Source organism: Polistes dominula, unplaced genomic scaffold, assembly GCF_049000335.1.
Source record: "Polistes dominula isolate Pdom_NZ unplaced genomic scaffold, Pdom_raw_medaka contig_77, whole genome shotgun sequence".
Lineage (NCBI taxonomy): Eukaryota > Metazoa > Arthropoda > Insecta > Hymenoptera > Vespidae > Polistes > Polistes dominula.
The window spans coordinates 3,651,030-3,667,955 of record NW_028301152.1 but is presented as its reverse complement, the minus strand read 5'-3'; the positions used below and the strand labels follow the sequence as shown (position 1 = coordinate 3,667,955).

Below are 16,926 nucleotides of genomic sequence, written 5' to 3'. Positions count from 1 at the left end.
TTTCTCTCAATCTCCCTGCCTTCGTATAAATTAATCGATTCCAAATATCAATTTAATCGCAAACCAAACTACGATAAAATATTTTTGCAATTAGATGAAGTCTATTTAATTAAAAAAAAAAAACAAATAAAATAAAATAAAAAAAGGAGTTTCCAAACATTGAAAACGTTTAAAAATCGTACTAACGATACTTTGTAAAAAAAGAAGTAGAAGAAGATCAACATTTTTCGTTATTTATCATTTAAATAAAAATCACGATTTAAATTAAATTACTAATTATAAAATACGTTCAACGAACTAACACGAATAAACGTTCTAATAACTAAATAAATAAAAACTTAAATGAAATGAAAACATCAATAGAAAAATCGTAATGAAAAAATCATGAAACACTTGTATATTTTCTTATCCTTTTTTTTTTTTTCTTTCTACCACACTTTCTCCCTTCCTCCAAGTTTCTTAAAGGTGCTCATGCGCCTCGAGGTTAGTCCTATGAAAGGAAAGGGAACGAATTTTCTTCTGTGAATGGAACGCAACGAGGAAGACGACGACGACGACAACGCGACGTAGACAACGATAACAAATATTGTGGACGACGAGGAAAGTAGAGAAGAACGAGTGAAAAAAAAAGGAAAGAAATACTACGGTTGAGTGCGAGAGAGAAAGAAAAAGAAAGAGAGAGAGAGAGAGAGAGAGAGTGAGAGAGAAGATGATAGAGAGTAGAGGAGAACCAACGAAGTATAGAAGTCAGTCAGTCAGTCAGTCAGTCAGTCAGTCTGGTCGCGCACGCTTCTGATTCACTACTCTCGAGTGCTCTCGAGAGTGCTTTGGTCATCAGAGTTCTATAAACTTCGTGCGTGCTATTAATTACGTTTCATTTTATTTTTCTTCGAGCAAGTAAGAAAAAAGAGAAAGAAAAAAAAGGAATAACGGAAAATAAATAAATCAACAAACGGTTTGGTCGTAGGATATTACATAGTGAAAACGAGAAGATTTATTTTGGTTATTTATACAAAGGAGTTTTTAAGATTCCCGCGCGTTTTTTTTTTCGTCCACACGCCAACGACTTTTTCTACACGTTCTTTCAATTTGTATTTAAAAAAGAAGCGGAAATAAGCGAGGTGAGTCTATGATTATTTTTTTTTCTTCTTTATTCTGTTCTTTTTTTTTTTTTTTTTAATTAGATTCTTATTATTTTCAATAGATTTCTTTATTAAATAAGAATATTTTGTATATCGTTATTTGATTTTATTTTATTATTATAATAAAAGGAACACTTATTTATGATAATTGATAATTAATATAATATTATATAATAAATATTCTTATATACTTTCATCATTCGTTGCACATAGCTATCGGATTAATTATTAAGTAAGTGCCATTTTATTGTGATTTTGTGAAATTAACGTTAAATCCACAACTATTTATGAATCAATTGAATAATTATACACTTCATACTACATTTTATAGTCAGAACTTATACTAGCGCTTGCATAATTATTGGGTCAATAGATACATATATAAGTGTTATTAAAGATACATTGATTACAGTAAAACGATACTTATTTATGAATCAGTCCGATAAATGCTATATTTTATAATTAAAATTCTTACTAGTTCTCATAAATAATAAAGCTCATATATACACGAGTATAATTATAGGTAAGTTTATTATAGTAAAACAATACTTATTTATAAACCATTCCGACAAGTATGTACCAATATCATAAGCAATTTTTTTCTTTAGAGTAAATTACATTTTTTTATAAAAGTAACATCGACAAGGTTTGGTATCATATGTTAATGTAAATGAGTGAAATTTTTCTGCATAAATTTCCTGTGTTCGCTTTTTTTTTGTCAACTTTTTCGCAACAATTATCGTTCGGTGTTTGCCGTAATTGTTTGCGCTCGAGTATCGTAGGTAGAAATCTGTGGGGGGTTCTTACTCTCATCAGGTACGTTATCGTTTGACCTGGTTTAACTAATCATTCGGAAATGTATATTTAAATAAATTGATATCGTGCAATTTTCTAATCTCATACTTCTTATCGTTATCGAGGAATTAGTCGTTTAGTTTCGTTTTAATAATAATTAGGATTTAACCAACTGATTCTAACTATTTTTATCTTCCTAATTAATTAATTAGATTATCTGTTAGATAATCTAATAAAACATTTTATCTAATGTTTAATAGAAAATGAAGAAGAAAAAGCTTGTGTCTATCACTTAAAAAATTATTCTATAACAAATTGATAATTATAATAGAAAAAAATCAAACAGAGTGATTTAATTTCAATGAATTTAACGAAATTGCATTTGCATAAAACGATTTGTTAAAAGCAAGTTCAATATACGTTATAAATTTATAGAATAATAGAAATTTAGTAACATGGAGAAGAATATTTGTTCACTTGGAAATGATCAAATAGACATAGAAAGCGAGAAAGAAATGAAAGAAAAAAAAGAATAAGGAATCTCGAGTGAAAATGATTAAATTCATCGATTATGCAATCAAATAATAGAAGTTGGAATCCTTTGAGTGAAAAAAGAGAAAAATTAAAGGTTTCCTCTCAACGGTAGTTGAGATGAGTATCCTTGTCACGTGCTAAAGAATCACTCGAGCTAATAAATCATAGTAACACGTCTCATTTACCTTTTATATGAAAGCTTACTAATATAACAAAATAAAAAAATAAATATGCGCGTCGCATGCATAACAATTTTGTAATACTCATAAATTAAGCAAATTATATTTTCTTAAAAAAAAAAAAATAATGAATCTTATTAATAATTTATAATGTAATAGATACTTATAATTGAATAAAAATTGATTTACGATTTTAGATACAAATAACATATAAATTTAAAATAAAATAATATTAACGTCTTCTTTGGATTAGAAATATTTATTAAAAATATTTTGATACTTATATATAAATTATATATAAAATAAAAACGTATCTATAAAAAATATATGTAAATAATATATCTATTTCATGTCGTTTATGATCAATGATACTTAAGTGAGCCTCGTTTTCCTTCGCAAGTTATTTTTCCCATCAAAAGCACGATCGCGTTTATGACAAAAAGAATGATATCAATGATACGAGCTCGTTCTTGTTTTACTGGGGATGATGTTGGCATACGAAAGGCCTTTTCAAATCGATTGGTAACACGAATCGAGAATGGAACGAGGCGTGACGCGGATATGACGCCTGGAATTACCTTTGCAATTTTTCGTACTCATTTCGACACTCCTCTCGTGTTTGCTCGCCTTCTTTTATGTATAATTAAGGATATCTTATAGGTAGTTAGCCCTCATCGATTAAGATTTCTCTCTCTTTCCTCCTCTACCCCTCCTTTCTCTTTCTTTATTTCGTATTTCAAGAACGAAATTATAAATTGTTTTTTTGATCGCGATTGCTACACGGATTTTCAACGATTCAAATAATAATGATAATTATTAATCTTTTAACCAAGGTTAATGCGTTAACTCATCATGGTACTTCGAAAATAACGCAAGTAAATTTAGATTTGATAATTGTGTGCTTATATAAATATATAATAAACGTATCTATAAAGAATATATGAAAACAATACATCTATTTCATATCAATAATTAATCACTTTAAAATTTCCGCTTTGTATACCGCTTTTTTACGCAAAATTTAATAATTTATCGGAATTAGAAACAAAATATTGAACATTCCATTTTAAAGGTAACCTTAATATCTCAATAAAAAAGGAAGATCATAAAAAATGGATTAGAGCACTATATGTTACTTTAAATACCATACAACTTTGGTTTGAAACATTTTTTTGTATAACGAAAAACTTACGAGTTATTTGAAGTTGTTATAATAGGAGATAACCAGTATATTTAGGATTTCTAATCATTAAAAATAACGTAAAGTGTAAATTGTTATAGTACGTATATTAAGTGATTATTTATTATTCTTATAAAGAATTTAATTATTATATTTAAAGAAGATAATGATTAAAAAATTTAATATATTTTATGTTTTTTTTTATAAAATAATAAAACAGACACAGAAAACGTAAATACATTATTTATATTTATATAAATCTTTGCAAGGAGAAGATTTAGTTGGAACAATAATGTTCTAACATTATCTCTATATCCCTTAGACATTTTAATCTAGAGTGCCATTAACCGTGGTCCGTGTTCGGAATTACCAGGTTTCCTGTGAATTCTCATAAGATTCTCGTGTTACGTAGATAATGGTGTTGGTGGTCGGTGCATCTTGATCGAATGAAAAGCAGACCTACGTGTTTTAGTGTCCTTTAAATTGCATGGACACGTAATAATGTTCTGCTTTGTAAAATATAGGATATTATCGTTTAATCCACTGTAATATGATTTCTATTTCATAGATTTTGAATTATATAAGTAATAATTTTATTATTTATAATTAATAATTCATAATAATAAATAATTGATATCTTTTCTTTACAATTCGATTATTCTTTACAATTCGAAAGAATAGGATATTTCAAATAAAAAATCTTTTACGTAATATTTTACATATTTATGAATAAAATTCTTAAAACTGAATCACACAAAAATATACACTGCCCAAAGGTCAATTTAATTTATTTGATTTATTTGGATTATTTCTTTTTGTTGCTTTATAAATTTGTATTAAAATAATACGGTGTCTCATAGAAAGAATCAAATCGGCAAATCGAAAATATAAAATGGAAAAAACTATTTTTCAATATGACTGTTGGAAGAAATTGCTCGTTTTATTAACGCTACGATTCTCGGATCCCTTTTAATTACTTTTTTCTACGATGTTGGTGCTAAAAATTTATTGCGCTTTTAGATAGGTCCCTTTTATGTTCAACCTTAGGGCCGGCTCTCTTTCTTTCTCTCTCTCTCTCTCTCTCTAAATACTTTTATAATAAATATTACATATAATATAAAACTGTTTAAAATAATCTTTCCAACTTTTATTTCAATGTACCTGAATTTTAATCTTTAACCAAATTCCATTTTTAAAATTTGCAAGGAATAGGATATTGGAAAATTCATGAAAATATAACAATCCTTTTTATATTTAATATTTTATAAGATACGGTAAATTTTTCAATAATCTTTTATATTTTTTCTTGACTTTATCCGATCCGGTGATTATTTGAAATAAATTATTTGATAGCAATTGTACGTCGGCATCGAAGAAATACTATCGTCGAGACTTCTCTTCAATTAAAATATCCAGTAACGGATTGGCGGTAATCGCTAATTAGCAAGTTATCTTACACCCGCGTTTGCGTTGCACACACAAAAACATACATTACATACATTCTTTCTCTCTATCTTCCTAGTCTTTTATGCTCTACTAATAAACGAGATTGTTCTATTGTATATGTAGTAAAACCAACGACAAAACCAACATAGATTACACTAGAAAGTATACTTTTAACTTGAAGAACATTGAAACACAGGCGGCGTTAACATTTTATAACCCGATAACTGTCACATTAGCAAGTAGTAGCTGTCTTCTTGGCTGCTTACATACGCTGACCGTTTCTTCTTTGAAACGAATAGATGAAACCTAAAGCGAATATAATATTTTCTAAAATAGCTTCCTTCCATTTGTCGTTTTTTAAATTAGTTACTTTCTTAAAAAATAACAAGATAGTAATCATAATTATCAATATTATTTATTTGCTTATAGATTCTGATATTAAAAGAGCAAGTTAAGTACTGCATGTAAGTTAAATTCGATATGTTCTCTAATTATGTTAAATTTATGCAACTTATTTTACAACAGGCGAGCATGTGTTCTGATTTATATTTTACATAAACATAAAATAATGAATAGAAATTAGAAATAGAATGAAATTTAATAATTATATCTCATAAAATAAATATACAATAAATACAATACATATATATTGTATATTCTTTTTTACATAAATAAAATATATAAGAGAAAAAACGTATAAAAATTTATTAATGATCAATTAGATTGCAAGGTGTGAAAGACGCAAACGATTCTGATCAATTATTCTTAGCACGTAACTTTTGAACATCACACGAAGAATCGCGAGTTGATCGAAAGGAAACGTTTTCTACTCTTCCATATGAATTTAGTATACGTAGCATTTAACGTAGGACATAGGAAATATTTAAAAAAGAAAAAAGAAAAAATGAATTAACTCTCGAATAGAAACCTTTACCGCATAGCCCGAAGGATTGTATCCGAGTATTGACGCAACGCGGCGAACAAGCAAGCAAGAGGCGTGCCTAAAATTCTCTATGTAACACCATGTGACACAGATTCAAGATCGCCTTTCTTGAAAGCCACGTGAGTCACATTCGCCGCTAACTAGCTGTGAGAGAATTCTTCTCAACAACTGTTTTCCCTTCGTTTCTACGCAATTGAGATAGAATCGATCGATCCGTTAGATTAAATTATTCCTCTTGTGAAATCGATATTTTGTTCCTATATGTTACTGCTCATCAAAACATTTGATCCGAATAATATCTTATTTTTTTAATTTTTATCAAAATAATAATAACACTATTCGATATGTAATTGAATCAAATTGATTAAACTATTTTTTTGTTTTTTTTGATAATCGATATCTTCTTCTTATCTTTCTATTGATCATCTATGACAGATGATTTTCTTAAATTTAATAAATGTGATATAATTTTTGTTTATATTCGTACTAAGGTATATAATAAATCGAATTGTTTGAATTAATTCTCTCACGAAATCGATATACATATATATTTTAATTTGTTTTTCTCATTGATCACCTGCAAATATTTTTACAAATATTTTCTCAGTATAAAAATAATAATATTAATAAGATAAGAAGAATACTTCTTAATTTCTTAAAATATCTTAATAATACATTTATGTTTTTATAAAAAAAAAATGGATGATTGGAAACAATTAACGAAAAAGGTTAAAAATAAATGAAATTTTTCTTTTTCTTTGAGAAACGTTTGCAGATATTTTTCTAATGTAAGTCTTTCTCTCTTTCGGCTGTACAATTTGAATCGTCTCTACGATATCGAACATCGAAAGCTTTCCTTTCGCAAACACAATGTATTGCTGATTCTAATCGTGAATTCTCATCGTGACGTATACTTTCTAACAAAGGCGCCATGACCATGTTACGCGATCCTGTGTCGAATCCGTAGAGATGAGACACCCTCATAAAAGACAAACTTCGTATATGAGAAGAAAAAGAAACAACGAGTTGTTTCCGTAATGGAGAATATCCTAGATTGAAATTTTGTTTATGTATATGTTACATATATGAATCGTATCGAGAAACTTAGATATCTCATAATATTTTTCTCCAAATGTACAAACGACAGTATTTTTATGTTCTTCAATTGTCATCGTATTGTTAGAATCCAAACTTTAGATACATATATCGATTGTTCGTATATTTTATCGATTAGTGCATCGCAATACGTAAATTACGTTATATAAATAACACATAGATACATTTTGTATGATTAATTGTTCGATTTAATAAACATATTATTAGTTGAATTTCTAGAAAACAGAGATAGGGAAAAAGGTAGAAAAGGAAGAGGAGGAGGAAAAAGAGAAGGGTTGGGTGGAGGGTTGTAGTCATATATATTAAAACTGTAATATCTTTTCGCAATTGTAGTTTTTAAATTCCACGCGTTATATTTGTCGTCTGCTCTCTCGAAACTTCCGTGGTAGATATATACGAGGCGTGTAAAACGCGCTCCACATATGTAACGACGTTACGCACGTGTTCTTTTATTCGTTCGGTGAAAAGAGACCCGGGACTACGAGTAAATCGTAACGAAGAAAGAATCGCGAACACACCTGATCTTCCTTTACTTCTTTTGAAAGAAATAATCGTGTGACTTAGATTAGTTGTTGAAAGGCTTAACATTCGTCAAACAAATCAAACTTTCTCTACTGACCTTTGAAAGGAGTTTTACAATCGATTACTGACTTGAAAAATTATTTTCATTTTGCATTATAGTTATCTCGTAAAAATTATTTAGTTCGATTCGATTTGATCGTTCGTTGTTTATAATTTTAATTAATTCTAATGATTTTTTCAATGCAATTATAATATTTGAAAGTTTATATAATATTTTATTATTAAAAACCGCGTAATAAACGTACAAGTAACAAGTAATAAAAATGGTTAAAAGGAAATGAATAACTGCGTTTACAAATAAAAATAAATGGTTTTATTTACATTTGCAATAAGATAAAATGAAGAAAGAAGATACAGAAAAGTAGTCGACTTTAAAACGAGGAAATTACACGCTTAGAGCACGTAGCAAGGAAAAGTCGTCCTTTGCACTCACGATAAATTACATGTTGTGAAAAACGTTATTTGCAATTCTGTATAACGATAAGAGGTAGGAAAATTTATCAGGACTAATTGTAAGTAGAAATGTATCGTTCAAATACTTTTACATAAGAGTATGTAAAACGATATATCATTTTATCTCTCTTCTTTTTATATATAATAGGAACACGTATATTTTGTGTCACAAATAAGTGATTTAAATCGAGTCATTTGAATTAGAATCAACGCAAAATTCAACAACGTATAACTTCGTTAAAATATCGATTAATCTAATTTTAATCTATATCAAAATAACTGGGCAATAAAAACGATTTGTATACAACGTCATAAATCTACTTCTGCGAGAAGACTTTGCCAGCATTCCGTTAGAAATCACTCTCGTTATCGCATCATTTCGATTGTAACCTCGATCTTTCGAAACTGCTTTCTCGAACTGTTCCGTGCTGACAGAACAAGGATCCGATCTCATTATCAATTCGAATGCCACGTAACAAGCTTTATATTTGCCGATTAATAATGCTCTAATAACTAACAAAATTAAACGGATAAATTTATGCAGGAAATTTTCTACCTTTCGAGATGGAGCTCTACATTAAATTGATCATATTTTATCATAATAAATATATATTTATTACGTGCGTATATTGTATGTTTATTTACAAAATAAATACTATTTAACTAAAATCAATTACTTTAATTATCTTTCATATTAGAGAAATAATTTAAAATATGTATGATTTAAAATTCTTGTATACCTGTTACATATACATATGACATATAGTTTAGAAAATAACTAATATTTATCACTATGTTTACAAAAAAGGAAATTTCTTCTATTTCAAAGAGAAAGAGAGTAAAAAAGAGGAAGAGAGAGAAAGAAAAAACAGAAAGAGAGTTGTCCATATCATCTTTTATATTAAAAACAAGTTTATTTGATATACGAATATTAAATAAATATTTTGAAATTTTTTCACGTGTCAAATCTATATGGAATATGAATATTTAAAACATTTCGATATAAAATACGTGTACAATGAGATACGACTATACCATATATTTAATACTTATTTGATATGTACATAAAATCGTCGTTTATTTTATTCAAATGTATAAAATATCGAAAAATCAAAAAATCATAGCTGCCTTAAACTTCTGTTACTTTAGTTGGTAGCAAATTCTTCCTTTGGCCGTTGATTAATTCCCGATACGTGAAAAATGGATGGAAATTGGACGAACGGAAAATGAATTTTCATAAATGTAGATTTTGAAATTGGTAAGATTAAATTTTCAACAAGTGCGATGATGAACGTTTCACACGAATGAAGCATCCTTCAATCCAATGGCTGGAAAAATAAAACAAAAACCGATACAATCATCACATCACCCCTTGATTCAATTTTCCCATAAAAATTTGATTCTATCTTTTTCCATTTTTTATAAATGGAATTCTTTTTTTATTCTTATAATAAATTAGATTGCTCTATCTTATAATAATATTATTAAATAATTTTATTTCTCATCTGCTATTATTTATTAAGCTTTTAAATTTAATAATTTGTTTATAACAGCTTAATATATTTGGGATATTATTTTTTCTCTCTCTCTCTTTCTCTTTTCCAATTTGCAAAATCCTAGAGAAAATGGAAAAATAGAGATTTATTGACATTTTGAAAATATCATTTAATTATTAATTTATATTACCTATTATTATTTAACCAACTTTCTTATTTCATTCTTCTTTTTAATTTTTATTATTATTTTAATACAGGTATCGTAATAATATTGCTTATATATATTTAACCAATCTTATCCATTATTATTTTTGAAGTTTTTTAATTTAATTATTTTTATTATATAATTTAATATTTCTGGTATCACATTATAATTCGTTTTGTTTTTTTTTATTAAATTTGCAAAATCGTAGAGAAAAAGAAAATGATAGGGATCGATCAACATTGATTTTAAGAGAAAGATAAGCTTGTGACATTGTCAAGGCATTCATTAGTTCGTTCGTGAGATTATAGTTATCTCTTTGCTTCTTTCGCAATGGAATGTAAATCGGTGTAAAAATCGAGAAAATGCCCCCGGGCGTATTTTTTAGTCTCTATTTACATGGTAGGTACACACACATATATATATATATATATATATATACATGTGTGAGTTGAAGAGAAAGAGAAAAAATCAAATGAGCTCAATCCGTTAATTTTCTCCTCTCTCTTTCTTGTCCGTTCAATCTTTCGGATGAGATGATCAAAAAGAAGATACGATCGAAGAAATAAATATTTCGTTGCGAAAATGACGGCTTCATAATCATGAACGGAATTTAAAGTAATATATATTTCTTCTGGATCACATTCGAAATTACGTCAGCTGGTAATTGTGTAGATATATATATATGTTACCGTGAAAGATCGAAATTGGAGAATGTCAAGATTCACATGGAAGTTTCGTGTATGAAAAAAGAACTAATGTGCAATAAATAAGCCCAAATATTCGATATTTCAGCGACGTATTTGGTATGTGTTGATAATCATATTTTATGAAAAATATATTTATTATAAAAATTAAACAGGCGAAAATCTTATCTAGTTATTTATGTATTTGTATATTCTAATTATTTCCTAAATGTTGAAATATTTATCACAAAACAAATTAGTCTCTGATTAAAGCTTGGTTTCTGCGTGTCCTTCAAAACGAAATATCATCTTTCTTTGCGATATTGATTTTTCTCAACAATCTAAAATTTTATAAATTCGTAGATCACTTTTATGTGCTGTGGATTTTGTTAATACGAAAATTATTATTTTAATTATTATTTTTTATAATAAGAAATTTGCCCCTTAACTGATTAATCTCTTACTTTTAATAATTATAAGGATAGGGTTTCTAATAAGTATATTACAACAACATAACTGAACTTATTAAACAATAGTCTAAAGTATTACTTCAAATCTATTCTATAATGATGCTTACATAACTGCATCCCTCCAAAGAGCATTACTTACTACTTACTTTTTCTATACTTTACTGTTTCTTACCTTTATACCCTTTTTCTACCATTTCTTTTTTCTTGCATGTTATCTCACTGTAAGATATATTTCGAGAATATTAGAACTTCATTTATTTCCATCCTAAAATCGTTAGCTAAAAAAAAATCATCTAAAATAATTTTTGTAAAAAACTGTGCCAATTTGACATTCCTTCAACGTATTTTTTGCATTCAAAAACGACTGGGATATATCTTATTTCATTAAAAACCTTTGAACAATAGTTAAGATATTTTAAAATTGAAAAATAAACTAATATACAAGAATTGATCGTTTGATAGCATAGGATTATTGCGATTACACAGTTCGTTAAACTTCAAGGCGTCATAACTCGATGAAATATCGATGAATAGGTACACTGTATTTACTCGTTAGATTCGTATTGATATTCTCAGTAACTTTCGTTTCACTTAAAATATTGATTTATATTTAAAAAATAAAAAATAAAAATCAATATCTACCCCATTAATTTTATACCCAAACAACGAAGTCTAGAGCTTCGATAAATATTCCACTCAGACCAAGGAACTTTTATTAAAAACATGTACTTGCTTGTATTATATCTTTAACACCTTTTTAAGTTTTTTTTTTTTTTATATCTGTAAAAAGATTTGTTTGTTTATACTTTCTTATCAAATTAATACATGTAATAATTTTTATCTGATATTAAGTATGACAAATAATTATGATAGTAGATTTTTTACTTAAGATTACTTCACTATCATAATTACCGATTTACATGTATTTTATGTTACAATCGTCAATGATTTTACATAATGGCAAATTGAAAATATGTTTCATTTAATCCGTATTGATTTTTATCTACTTAAATCAAATTTAAAAGTGCTAAGTACAAGAGAAAAATTGAATCAAAAGAACGAAAATGAGAAGACAAGTAACACGTGCGAAGTCGACCATTCTGCTTACGTTATATCAATAATCCTCGAAGAGAACGAATAAACTCCGTTATCCGCATTAATTCAGCAATCGCGTTCGTTCTTAGTTCGTTGATCGCATTACGATATAGCTCGTTTTGACAGCACGAGGATTGACTGTCAAACGTACAACGAAGAAAAAGAAAAATATAGGGAAAGAAAAATAAAGAGAGATCTTTACATCGATTAAACGTTCACTTCGCCTTTCGGCAAGAATCCGTTACCTCGTTCAAATCCTGTGAGTAATATGACCGGAAATTTCTCGATTACTCGATCCTAAAATGTCTGTTTCGATTTTAAGCGCCATCGATTTTAAGATACACCTGTAAAACGACCGTGAAAACAAATGTGTTAAGAAAGAATCAGAACATAATTGACTTTTTTTTTCCCTTTTCTTTTTTTTTTTTTATGCTTGCGAAAGATTTCGAAGAAAAATAAAGTGATTCTTGTTTTTTAATGTTATTTTTTGCTTTTATTTTTTTTCAATAATACTATTATTCAGAGTACAATTATAATTAATTATTTAAATGATGATTTATATTACGATTATAATAATTGTCATTTGTTTTTAAAAATCTATTCTCGAAATGCTAGTCGGGATGCTTGTTGTATTGCTCTACTTGTAGTAATTGTCTTCGTAGATTATCGATCTTTTCACAAAGCAAAAAAAAAGAAAGAAAACATAATGAGAGATTCCCATCGAAAGACGGTTGCTATCGGGGTAAGCAAGAAAACACCCACGCACGCACTCTCTGTGGCCGTTCCCACGATCCGAAGAAACAATCGCGTTTACTCTTTCACATCGGCTTTCTTTGAAAAATAACTGACTGTATATGTCTGTATAATTAACCGCCGAGTCGAATGAATATCCTATTCATGTAATTGATGTATTTTTAATGAACTTTATCATTGTCTTTTAAATGATTGAATTACGAAACTTATGAAAACAATTATTTATTTAACAATTTGTAATTATATATATATTATCCAATTAAATTATTATCTTTATATTTATTATCGTAGAAAATAATATTGTTTTAATATTTATTCATTAATTATAATAAATTATTATGTACGTTTAACAAAAAGAAAAGTCGATATAATATCAATATAAAATATTTATTACAAATGATATTGTCTCGATAAAAGAAAAAGAAAATTTTTCATGAAAAATTGTCAAATCAAGAACAGGATGGCCTTCACTCTGTTACGTAATATCTCTTTTAAATTAAATTTCAAATATATATTTTAAAAGCCCGTCCAGCAACATGAGCTTTTTAACGTATTGTTAAAATAGACCGCTATTAATAATAGTTCGGTGAGTGCTGTATGCCGTAAGCTTTCGTTCGGAATATAAACCCACTAGACTTGTAGAAATTTATCGTCAAAGAAATCATCTTTCCAAAATTTCCCACCATAAGAAAATAATATAAAATAAGTTTATATCAATCTCTTTTATAATTTATATTTTTTAAAAACATCTAAAAAATGGATAGACAAGGAAATTAATTAAAACCAAATGAACAAAGTAAAGAAAAGTTATTAGTAAAAAAAAAGTAGTAACAAGAAATTATAATGATCGATGAAAACAGGTAGAATTACTGATACTATCCCTTTAAATTTATATAATTGCAAAATTACATCATACAATGAACATCGAATCGAATTGGTTTATACAAAATTTTATACAAAATTTATAATATTTTTATCGCGTTATTTTATCTACAGAAGAAATACGTAATAGGTAGCATAATGTTTTATTCTTAAAAGCTTCGAGAATAAAATCTTACATTAAAGGGTTAAAATAATAGATTTCGTTTGTTTCTGGTAAAACGATAATATACTTGAGTTGTTTCATCCCACTGACTGCTACCAGTAAAGAAGCTGAGAAAAAAGGAAAGTAGCCGATACCCTACAGGAGATCAATGGCGTTTATTTCGACCACCTGTGGTTTATCGCTTTTATCCATTACCAACGTAATAAGCAGTCATCACTTTCGCAAATACATAATAATACTCGGCATGATTCCTTTGCAAATCATCGTGATCACTCTAATCAATCGGCTGTCATTGCTAAAATAATGATACGAATATACATTTCATCAATAAACAAAATCTCCTATATTTTCTCTTCTTGTTTTGAATATTTTTTCATATTTATTATATTATACAACCGATTTCGTAATCTAAATATCTCGAACTTTGATTTTGTTTTTTATATTTAAATAAAATGTAACTTTCTCTCTCTCAGTATATTATCATATCGTTACGATCGTTAAAAATATTAACAAAAAATAAAACATTTTCTAACATCTAACATTGCCAAGTTATATGTTAATTTACACATGAGACAAACGTATTTAACTAAGAACTATGATTAAATCAAGATTTCCTTCAATAAAGGCATCTGCTTCTGCGACAATTCATTTCCCGTGGAAACTCGGTAAACCAACAAAACGTTAATCCAGACGGAAGTCAATATCTACTAGATAACTTGGTGAGAAGACGCGAGAAGGAAAAACAAATAATAGAATATCTGTTCTAACAGATCTTTAGTAGTTAAAATGGTTTCTATTAATACACGTGCACGACTTTAAACTAGACGAATAATTTACTTTCAATTAAGTGCAAAATATAATAATATATCATTTAATTAACGAAACCTAAATAATATAATATATATAATTAATAAATATATATAGTTTATTTAGTTAATAATAATAATAATAATAATAACAGTACAAAATAATAAGAGATTTAATTGACAAGTGTCGTATATACTTAAAAAATAAATCACTTCTTGATGATTATGTAAATTTGTATTCTATTTAAAATTAAAATGATAAAACAATAATATTGTTCGGAGTGTGTAGGTTCCGTGACTGGGCATGCTACTGGGAAACGTGGAGAGGGCGTGTCTCTTATTGACAGCAATCCACGTTTTGCTTGGCAAAGGTGTCGATGCAGACACGTTTACCCTTGGATACATCACCGGTTCGAAACGATGTCCAGGGGATAAGGAATACAATCGTTTGGGCTATTGGATATCCGGTGCAATCACTCTCGCTGTAGAAAAGGTAATTTCATTAAAACATATTCTACGGATGTTCATTTATTTCATTAAAAAAAAAAAAAAGAACAAAACAGGAAAGTAATCATAAAAATTAATTTCGAAGTATCAAATTTTGCATTACTTCACAAACTTTATTGTAAAGTACGTTTTTGTTCTATTTTATTCAAATAATATACGAATAAATAAAAATCTAATTAATAAATATAACAAATCTATTCTTTGTAAGGATTTGACTTTTTTATTGAAAAATAATGACTCTCTCTCTGCATCTATATGCGCGTGCATATAGAATGTTTCATATAAACTTTTACTCGCAATTATTATTTATCCCGAATTATTTGTTAGTCAACAAAGTTTTTCAAATAGAATTTTTTTTTATTACTTTACTTTGAAAGATCATCTGATTCGTGTCGATGAATTTGTCATATTGCATGTTTATTTGAACATATAGTTTCATTAAAAACAAAAAAAGTCACCTTGAAATCTGGTACGTCAATATAAAAAAAAATTTTTAACTGAAATGAAGTAAGTTTTATTGAATAACGAATAGTTATGCAATAAAGTGAATACAAATTTATGATTAAATATAAGACTTTATATATGATACACTTTAAATAAATAATATACATAGATAAATTAATAAATAATAAAATTTTATATAAGAAAAATGAATATTTAAAATATGAATTAAAAATTTATTTTATAAAAGAATACATTCAAATTGCATAGATTAATGTCTTATGTTAACAGCAAATTGAAATGTTTGATTATAATAGGTAAATGCAGGAGAACTCGGTAGACAAGGTCACAAACTTGATTTTTTGGTCGGCGAGACGAACGGCAAAGAGATAACCAGCATACTGATGACAGCTGATCTCTGGAAGAAGAATGTTTCTGCTTACATCGGTCCACAAGAGTCCTGCATTCACGAAGCAAAAATGGCTGCAGCATTCAATCTCCCAATGATATCATACGTAAGAATGAGTATCTTTCATCCTTGAGATTTTATTCTTGTGATCTTTAACTTTTCCTTTAACAAACGTGTCACCTATCTGATAAATAAAAGAAATAACATAAAGAAATTCTATCATTAGCTGTATATTAAAATTTTAATTTTACTTATTAATTAATTTTTGTTTTTTAATCCAAACATATATATGACCGTTAATTTCTTTCTATTTTTATTTGAAAGAAAGAGAACGAATCTAAAAATACATATTTAATATTTTTAATCAATTTATCAAAGAATAACATGGTATCGCTTAATAAAAAATTATCTCGAGGATTGATAAATTAAAGAGAACAAATTTAGAAATATTTTTAATATCGTTGTCAGTATCATCGTAAAAAAAAAAAATTCGTACAATTAGAGTAATTTTATATGCAAGTAATTATTACGTCAATTTCATTGCAATTTTCTTTCGACGATAAAACAAAAATCGAAGGTTTTCTTCGAAACAATTGATCGCTCTTACGACAGCATCCGTTAAGGTTGTTCCACTTAAATCGAGGGA

At 27.5% G+C, this 16,926-nt stretch overlaps 1 protein-coding gene across 2 annotated transcripts in view; it reads left to right on the top strand.

Annotated features, from left to right (window-relative positions):
- The first annotated feature begins 661 nt into the window (after positions 1-661).
- Positions 662-16,926, top strand: part of LOC107064182 (guanylate cyclase 32E) — a 28,045-nt gene continuing 11,780 nt past the window's right edge. Inside the window, exons 1-3 of one of the 2 annotated variants that reach the window (XM_015316589.2) lie at positions 662-1,121; positions 15,213-15,416; positions 16,189-16,386. In XM_015316589.2, coding sequence (XP_015172075.1) covers positions 15,228-15,416; positions 16,189-16,386 — 387 coding nt within the window. In that variant the 5' untranslated portion in view covers positions 662-1,121; positions 15,213-15,227. Of the gene's footprint in view, positions 1,122-14,914; positions 15,417-16,188; positions 16,387-16,926 lie in introns of those variants that run through there. The other variant, XM_089178013.1, reaches the window with a different exon arrangement.